Source organism: Bufo gargarizans, chromosome 10 (assembly GCF_014858855.1).
Source record: "Bufo gargarizans isolate SCDJY-AF-19 chromosome 10, ASM1485885v1, whole genome shotgun sequence".
Classification (NCBI taxonomy): domain Eukaryota; kingdom Metazoa; phylum Chordata; class Amphibia; order Anura; family Bufonidae; genus Bufo; species Bufo gargarizans.
This window is the reverse complement of record NC_058089.1, coordinates 63,875,497-63,885,514: the sequence shown is the minus strand read 5'-3', so window position 1 is coordinate 63,885,514 and position 10,018 is coordinate 63,875,497. Positions and strand designations below refer to the sequence as shown.

Here is a 10,018-nt window from a genome sequence, read left to right as displayed (position 1 = left end):
CTAGGAAACAACTTTGCTTAGAATCATTGCTCTTTTTACCCGGTTGAAATGATTACTCATTCATTGGAAATTAAAGGGTAACTGTCAGATTTTCGTAAAAAAAATCAATTTTACTGCTGCAGCAGCATTATGCAATCTTTAGTTTCTTCACATACCACTGTTTTCCCTTAGTTAAGGCTGTTTAAACATTTAGAATATGAGGATCTTCTCAAGATGGTTCCATTGCCAGTTCTCTGAGGCCAAAACTGCTTTACCTCACTTCCCATACACACTTGCTGTAGCAAGCAGCTCCCTGCCAGCCAATCGGATTGGATTACTGAGAGACACGCCTCCTCACTCTGAAGCCTAATGCAGGCATGCAGTGTGGAAGACCGCCCCTGTCTACTGTTTATACTAAAAGGAACACAGACAAGCCCTCGCAATAGTCTTTTAAAAGGGAGCAGTGGAAAGAGAAGAAGGACATTAATTAAAGCTATTATAAAGTAATTACAGATCTTTTTACAATCATTGACAGATTAACTCAGGTATACATGCCTAGCTCTAACAAACTAACAAATAAAACAAAAAAATATGACAGTTACCCTTTAAGGACTTATTGCCCCAATATTTGCTGTGAATGTGCACAATAGTGCTTTATTTTCAGAGCACAGTCCTACAGTATTCTGACTGGTTTTCCTGCTATTCATCTGCTGTTCTGTTTTTCCCAGTAGAAGGCATCTGCACAGCTCAGTTCCAGCATTTTCCTTTCCAGTTCCTCCTCATCATTGCAAAATCTTTGCAGCACAGAGAGTATAAGTCCAGTGGGACTGCTGTCATAATGCAGAACTTCCACATTATCCCCTGGAAAAACAAAACAAAATAAAGAGAACTCATGATCTATCATGCCTGTATTGTGACCATCTAACTGGTAAAATATGAATATTTAACTACAGACTGGTGCAGATTCACCAGAAAGGATTAGGTGTTTTAAAGCGTTTAGATTGGTAACGGGGGTGATAACATAGAAAAGTCTCCGAAGCACTGAAGACTACAGTATACAAAGGAAGGATGGTGAAAATAAAGGCTGTGTCTTTTTTCTTATGTCACTTTCAAAACTCTCTTAATTTAGCCTCCCTATGGAAACCATGCACTTCCGGACTGTATCTAAAAAATGTTGGGCTTGCTATGCATTGCTACATCATTATGTCAGTCTCCCCACAATTCCTCTGCCCAACACTCTGTGTGCAGATACTACTACTACTACTACTACTACTACTACTACTAGTGTCGGAGTGACAGTCTTGCAATAGCACATGTTTGAATGCAAAATGCTATTGCTGCTTGTAACAAACACGCTAATAGCAGTACATTTTCAAAAACTGTAGAACCTAAACAGAGAATTGCCAGACCGCTTATACTATTCAAATTCTTTATTACAAAAAATCACAATTGTTTGCATGATTAAATACAGACATAGTTAAAACAAAGTGCAGGAGATAAAAACGACATTACTGGAGGAGATCTACAGCGGATCTAAGTCCATTTATATTTAACATGATTCTCATTTTTTAAAGTGCATATGCAACAAAATGACAAATGCATAGTAAACATTTGGACATTTACCCATGCTGTTTCTCCTCCAGGATGGCGCTAACCCCAACGCGCGTTTCGGCGTACCTTCGTCTGGGGTACCAGACGAAGGTACGCCGAAACGCGCGTTGGGGTTAGCGCCATCCTGGAGGAGAAACAGCATGGGTAAATGTCCAAATGTTTACTATACATTTGTCATTTTGTTGCATATGCACTTTAAAAAATGAGAATCATGTTAAATATAAATGGACTTAGATCCGCTGTAGATCTCCTCCAGTGATGTCGTTTTTATCTCCTGCACTTTGTTTTAACTATGTCTGTATTTAATCATGCAAACAATTGTGATTTTTTGTAATAAAGAATTTGAATAGTATAAGCGGTCTGGCAATTCTCTGTTTAGGTTCTATATATATATATATATGATAGCTGCCATAGGCTTAATTAATTACTTGGATAAGTAATCATCCCTTGGTTGGGGTGAATATCGGATGTTGTATTTTCAAAAACTGGATTAGATGATATAAAATAGTATTGTTTTCAGAAAACCTAACTTTGGAGCTATACTTAATTGAGTGAAAACCCTTTAAAGGAACTATAGCTTACAGAACCTATTAAAAACTGCATTTGAGGAACTAAAAAAGAACTGACAAGCTTAGTATGTTACATTACAAGACCATAGTCTTGTGTGTAGGCTGCCTATATTAAAGATGCACAATGTGTGGTGTATGGTTAAGGGCTCATTCAGATGACTATGAATGGGTCCACATATGTTCTGCAATTTTTTGGAACGGGTGTGGACCCATTCATTTCCATGGGTCTGCAAAAGATGCTGTCTGCATCCATAGTTCTGTTCCACAGCCCCGCAAGAAAGATAGAGCATGTCCTATTCTTGTCCGATTGCGGATAAGAAAAGTAATTTCTATCATAATGCAGGCCATGTGCGGACCGCAAAAACACTACAGCCGTCTGAATAAGCCCGAAGCAGTTGAGAGGTATCCCGGGGAGTACAGAGTTTTGTTTCTTTATCGTCATACTGCTGTGGAGGGTCTTTTTCAGTCCATTCAACATTGGCAAAAGGAATTCTAGATCACGCAGAGTTGTTTCTATCAATACTTGCAGCTACGGTATCTATATGAGACTACAGTAAGGGCAGGACGTCATCCTTCCAGGAAGATGCTACTCTTCACACAATAGCCTATGGGGGATGCAAGGCCAGTTTAATATTAGCCGTTTATCAATTATTATTAAATAAATATCGTGGAAATATCTCAGATGAACAATGGTCTGATATACTGAAGGCTGTTCCATTAAGAGAAAGTGGGAGGCGTATATAAAACACTTCTGTTGTTTCGATCAGACACTCACTGTAGAGCTGCTTGCCACTGAACGAATTTTGGTGTGGTGTCCTGAAAGTAATAAATAAGGCATTTCCTATACAGTTAATCCGAGACCCAAAAGTGAGTGTTTTGGGTTATATGACAGAAGTACCAATGGGGGAACATGGTAAAGTAGCAATTGGGCGACTGTTGTATGCGGCTTGCAAAACAATTGGCCTGCACTGGATTCAGGCCTTTTCCCACGACAACAGGGGAATTAAAATTTTATTGAACCAGATCATTTTTATTAAAAGGTTTTACATACAGCTAATTATTCAGATTAACCGTACATTATATGACAATATCATATCAATACATTTAAATCAATCATACTTTATCCAAATCAGCACGTCAATAACATGCATCAAAAAAACCTTTATTAAATCTCCCAGTCCCCCCCAACTCCCCCTCTCCGTGTGGTCATCTCCCTTGATAAAAAAAAAAAAAAAAAAAAAAAAAAAAAAGATTTGACTGGGGTCTCCCTGTAAAGAAATAAATAGACATCCACATACAATATTCAACATTTATATATCTTACGACAGGTAAAAAGGTCACTGGCTTTCACTAGAACCTAATAGGTCAGTCTGCTCACCTGTAATTTGAGTGTTTATCTGTACAAACAACTTGCGCTCCTCTTTTCTCAGTATTACAATGTCACGCAGGGTGAGAAACTTGTAAGGTTCCTCATCAGTAACTTTAGAATAACCATCATACATTTTACGGGCACGGTCTACATCTGCTGTAGATTTATATACCTGAGAAAGAAGAGGGGATAGATGAGAACAAGTATATATAACAGAGGAAAAATAAAATAAAAATACACGAGAAATCTAGAAGCGGTCATGTCCTGATCAGACAGTACTGAGAAAATAAGATGAATTATAATTAGGGTTGAGCGAACCCGAACTGTAAAGTTCGCATTCATACCGAACTTTAGTTTTTTTTTTTGTACCCAGACCTGAACATTTTCGTAAAAGTTTGGGTTCGGTGATTTAATGGCACTTCTTGAAAGGCTGCAAGGCAGCCAATCAACAAGCATTTAACTTGTGTGCCCTTAGAAGCCATCACAGCCATGCCTACTAATGGCATGGCTGTGATTGGACAAGTGCAGCATGTGACCCAGCCTCTATATAAGCTGGAGTCACGCACGGCACTCTGCTCTTACTAGTTGTAGGGATAGGATGCTGCAGTGAGGGAGAGATTAGGAAAGACTGATATCTGCACTTGGTGTGAAGTCAGCGATCTACAGCGTTTTTAGTTTGGGGGTGCAATGCAACATTTTGTACCCTGCCCTGAGACCAGTGAGACTGAAAAAAAGTTGTAATCTGTCTGTTAGGCGGGTGTCGGCCATTTTGTTCAACAGCAGTGCACCAGCACTGCATATGTGCCAGGGGAAGAAAAAATAATACCGTCTGAGTTCAGGGACCCAGGGGGTGACATATCCCCTTTTTTTGTGTAAAGTACCCCTGTGCTGCATTTCTGAGAGTGAAATATAATCTCAGTTAAATCCATCTGTTTCATTTATGGTTAAAGAAACCCATTTTTTGGGGACAATAAAGTCCTCTTTTACCCTTTACTGCATCTCTGACAGTCCAATAAAACTGCCAAATACTGCAGTTAAATATTTTGTTGCTAGAAAGTACATTTGCATCCTGTCAGTCAAAAAACAAAACTAAAAAAAACAGCAAATACCACTGTTACATTTTTGGGCTTCAAATTCCCATTTTTGGGTGTAAAGTACCTTTAAATGTGATAGGCAGGCACACAAATTTTGCAAATCCCTCTGTTCCATTGGAGGGGTGTCAAATCCACCATTTGTTATGTAAAAAACCCATGCGCTTCATTTGTGAGAGTGCAATATAATCTCAGTTAAATCCATCTGTTTCATTGTGTGTGAGAAAAAAACTTTTTGGGGGCAATAAAGTACCTTTGCTGCCTGCACTGCATAGCAGACTGGGCAATAAGTTTAAAAAATTCGTCTGTTCCATTGTTGGGTGACATTAACTCATTTTGGCCGTCAAAAAAACCCTGCTCTGCATTGTTCACAAGGAACTTAATTTTGTAAAAATGTCTGTTACTTCGGTGGGTGACCGCAAAATATAAGGAGAGCGTCAAACAAGGGACATGGCCTTGGTTGTGGTGCTGCTTGAGCTCCTGTTGCAGGGAGAGGACGTGGTCGATCTGTGCCAGCTACACGCCCAAGTGAAAACATCTTCCTCAGGTGCGAGTAGGCGACAGAACCTTCAGCATTATTTGGTAGGGCCGAAAGCGGCTCTACGAATGGTGAGGCCAGAACAAATACAGGCGATAGAAGATTGGGTGGCTGACAGTGGATCCAGTTCCTTCACATTGTCCCCAACCAAGTCCCCTGCTGAAAGATCAGAGTTGGCACCTGCAGCCCATGTCCATCAGTCTTTCACCTCACCCCCTTGCAAATCAGCCAAGCAGTCTGAGCCAAGTCATGCAGCAGTCTCTTCTGCTTTTTGATGACTCTGCTGGCAGGGTTTCCCAGGGCCATCCACATAGCCCTGCCCCAGAAGTGGAAGAGATTGAGTGCATCGATGCCCAACCACTTATGTTTCAGGATGAGTACATGGGAGGACCACCGCAGCACCTCTTGGATGATGCTGAAACACAGGTGCGTCTTTCTACAGTGTGAAAACCGACAAGAAGGGCAGGGGTGAAGACTGGGTGGAAGATGATGTGGAGGACGATGAGGTGGAATCAAGGTCATTTGAATGACCTGTGTAGTTCGGAGGAATAGGCGGTGGTCGCACAGAGCCACCAGCACAGCAGAAGAGGGAGCAGGGTGCAAAAATGGAGCGGCCGTCCCCTAGACAGTACGCCTGGTACTGCCCACAGCAGCAAGGGACCAAGTACACCAAAGCCAGCTCCGAGGAGTTCCCTGGGGTGGCAGTTATTCAGACAATGTGCTGACAAGACATGAGTGGTTTGCACGCTGTGCAATCAGAGCCTGAAGCGAGGCATAAACGTTTTAAACCTGAGCACAACCTGCATGACCAGCTAAGTGCAAAGCACGAGTTGAAGTAGACACCTCAAAAACCAAGAAATGTCTCTGGATCCTCCTGCTTCCTCTTGTGCTGCAGTCTCTGCCTCTTCATCCCCCTCTGGAGTGACAGTGGCACCTGCCACCCCCCCAAACAGAGGATGACAACGCCACCACCTCGGTCACCAAGCATCTCCACAATATCCTTCAGCTGTCTATCTCCCAAATACTGGAGGGAAAGAGGAAGTGCCCCCCTACCCACTTGTGATCCCTAGGCCCTGAATGCCAACATTTCCAAATTCCTGGCCTTTGAAATGCTGTCATTCCATCTGGTGGACACAGACAGTTTTAAGAATGGTGGTCTGATGGCGGTGGCTGTCCCACAGTACATTGTGCCCAGCCGCCACTACTTTTCCAGGCGAGCCATCCCTTCCCTGCACAACCATGTGGGGGACAAAATCAAGTGTGCAATGCGCAACGCCATCTGTGGCAATGTACATAACTACAGATACATGTACCAGTAAGCACGGTCAGGTACGTTATATCTCCATAAAAGCACACTGGGTAAATGCAGTGGCGGCTGGGCCCGAGGTGGATAGTAGTTAGGCGCATGTCCTTTCACCATCGAGGATTGCAGGGAGTTTCTCGTTGCTTCCACAACCTCCTCATCCGGTCAGCATAACACCTTCACCACCAACTTCAGCACAGCAAGGGGGGAAACTACAGCAGGCAGTTTTGAAACGTATCTGTTTGGGGGACAAACCCCACACCGTGCAGGAGCTGTGGAAGGGCATGGAACAACAGACCGATGAGTTGTTAGTGCCAGTGAGCCTCAAGCCCGGCCTGGTGGTGTGCGATAATGGATGAAATCTCATAGCAGCTCTGGGCCTAGCCGGTTAGATGCACATCCCCTTACCTGGTGCATGTGCTGAATTTTGTGGTGCAGAAATTCCTGAAAAATTGCCCCAATATGTCAGAGCTGCTGCAGAAAGTGCGGGCGTTCTCAACCTGCTGCTGCTCGCCTGTCAGCGCTACAGTGCAAGTTCGGCCTTCCTGCGCACCGCCTCATATGAGACATGCCCAGAAGGTGGAACTCCACCTTACACTGCTGGCCAGACTGTGCGAGCAGCAGCAGTTTCAGCTGCAGCATGCACGGGTGAGTCGTTCTGCAGAACAGCACCACCAATGAGTGGGCTTCCATGTGAAACCTGTGTGCCTTGTTGCGCTGTTTCGAGTACTACACCAACATGGCCAGTGCCGATGATGCCGTTCTCAGCGTTACTATCCCACTTCTATGCCTCCTTGAAAAAACGCTTCAGGCGATGATGGAAGAGGATGTGGCACAGGAGGAGGAAGAGGGATCATTTACAAAAGTTTCAGGCCAGTCATTCACAAGTGGCTCAGACGATGGATTCCTGCACCAACATAGGCCAAGTAGACAATTGTCCAGCCAGGGCACAGTTCTGGAGGATGAGGAGATGGAGGAGGAGGAACCGTGTTCACAGCAGGGTGGCACCCAAACCAGCTCATGGGCATCACTGGTGCGTGGCTGGGGGGATACAGAGGACACAGACGATACACCTCCAACAGAGGACAGCTGTTCGTTGCCTCTGGGAAGCATGGCACACATGAGTGATTACATGATGCATTGTCTACGCAACGACCGCGAGTTGGCCACATTCTTACTTGTACCGATTACTGGGTGGCCACGCTGCTGGATCACCGTTACAAGGACAATGTATCATCCTTCATTCCATCACTGGAGCGTGATCGCAGAGGAGGAGGAAGAGGTCGCCAATGCAGATGGGGCACAGCCAGCACCTCAGAAGACAGGGTTAGCATGGCCGACATGTAGAAAAGCTTTGTCAGCACGCCACAACAACCAGCACCACCAGCTGATATGGAACGTCTTAGCAGGAGGCAGCATTTCAGCAACATGGTGGAGCAGTATGTGTGCACACGCCTACACGTACTGACTGATGGGTCTGCCCTCTTCAACTTCTGGGTCTCCAAATTGGACACATAATCTGAGCTTGCACTTTACAGTGTATTGTCTGAACTTGTGTTTAGCACGGCAGGGGGCGTTATCAAAGACTAGCGCAGCCGCCTGTCCACAGCCAATGTGGACAAGCTCACGTTCATTAAAATGAGCCAGGCATGGATCCCACAGGAATTGTCCGCACCTTCTGCAGAATAGACATGTATACTGGCCTCACCCATCCATTATTATACTCCAGCGCACTTTCTTATTTTTATTTTTTATTTCCCAATGTTTTGGGGTGTACTCTAATTTAAACAAAACAAACAAACAAAAAATTATATATAAAAATAACAGGATTGGCTACCTCCTCCTCCTCTACCGGCGCTTCCACCTACACCACCACGTCCACCGCCTCCTCAACCTCCTACTCCATATGGACCTCCACCTCATCAAGATTTATATTTTATTTGTTTTACGTATTTTATGTTATTTTAAGTCCTTTCCCTATCCACATTTGTTTGCTGAGCACTTGCCATGCATTTAAGCACATTTTGCTGCCTTTTGCAGTGAAATATAATCAGTAAATACAACTTGCATATTGTTTGTGGAAAAAAAAAAATATATATATATATTTTTTGCCATAAAGTACCTTTGCGGCCTGCGCTGTATTTGTGTTGGTGAAAGAAAATCCGTTATTTCCATCTGTTTCATTGTTGGTAAAAAAAAATAATATGTGCCGGAAAATACCTTTGCGGCCTGAGCTGCATATGTGACAGCCAGGCAAATAAATACACTAAATTCATTGGGTGACAAATTCTTATCTTTTGCGCCAGAAAGTACATTTGCAGCCTACGCCTGCATTTATGAAAGTCCAATCAAACCATTAAATACTGATGTTACATTGTTGTTTGACAAATTAATTTTTTTTTTTACAGTGAAGTATTTGTATTAAATTCAACTGTCACATTGTTGCGTGACCTCAAGAAATTGTCTCTTTATGACAACGACACTGCCTGTCAGTGAACTTAATTGTTGACTATTGGCAGTTACATTGTCGCCTGACATAAACCATCTGTTAGTTTTGTGGGTGATCGCAAAGAATGAGGAGAGCGTCAAATAAGGGACATGGCCCTGGTGGAGGTCCTGTTGCAGGTAGAGGACATGGTGGATCTGTGCCAGCTACACGCACAAGTGAAACACCTTCCTCAGGTGCGAGTAGGTGACAGAACCTTCAGCATTATTAGGTAGGCCCGAATGCGGCTCTACGAATGGCAAGGCCTGAACAAGTACAGGCGATAGTAGATTGGGTTGCTGACAGTGCCTCCAGTTCCTTCACATTGCCTCCCACCCAGTCTCCTGCTGAAAGATCAGAGTTAGCACCGGCAGCCGACGTCCATCAGTCTTTCACCTCACCCCTCGCAAATCAGCCAAGCAGTCTGAGCCCCAAGTCATGCAGCAGTCTCTTCTGCTTTTTGATGACTCTGTTAGCAGGGTTTCCAAGGGCCATCCACATAGCCCTGCCCCAGAAGTGGAAGAGATTGAGTGCACCGATGCCCAACCACTTAAGTTTCAGGATGAGGACATGGGAAGACCACCGTAGCTCGTCTCTGATGACAAAACACAGGTGCCAACTGCTGGGGCTTTCTGCAGTCTGCAGACCGACAAGGAGGGCAGGGGTAAAGAGTGAGTGGAAGATTATGATATGGAGAATGATGAGGTACTAGACCCCACATGGAATCAAGGTCATGCAAGTGACGTGTGCAGTTTGGAGGAAGAGGCGGTTGTCGCACAGAGGCACTAGCACAGCAAAAGAGGGAGCAGGGTGCAAAAGTGTCTGTTACATTATTGGGTGACATTTTAAAATTTTTGCCGAGAATAAACCCCTGCTCTGCATAGGTGACAGGGACCTAAATTTCAAAAAAATCATCTTTTACATTCTCGGGTGACATTTTAACCAGTTTTGCCGTACACAAACCCCTGCTCTGCATAGGTGACAGGGACCGAAACTTCTCAAATTCGTCTGTTACATTGATGGTTGACATTAACCTATTTTTGCAGGTGAAAAAACCCTGCTCTGCATTGCTG

The 10,018-nt window shown here is 44.0% G+C and overlaps 1 protein-coding gene across 4 annotated transcripts in view; it reads right to left on the bottom strand.

Annotated features, from left to right (window-relative positions):
• Positions 1-277: 277 nt before the first annotated feature.
• The window catches only part of DPP3 (dipeptidyl peptidase 3), a 135,829-nt gene continuing 126,088 nt past the window's right edge, over positions 278-10,018 (bottom strand). For all 4 annotated transcript variants that reach the window (XM_044269902.1, XM_044269901.1, XM_044269900.1 and 1 more), the window contains 2 exons: positions 3,538-3,700; positions 278-840 (listed from right to left, as the gene is read on the bottom strand). In XM_044269902.1, coding sequence (XP_044125837.1) covers positions 683-840; positions 3,538-3,700 — 321 coding nt within the window. In that variant the 3' untranslated portion in view covers positions 278-682. The remainder of the gene's footprint in view (positions 841-3,537; positions 3,701-10,018) is intronic.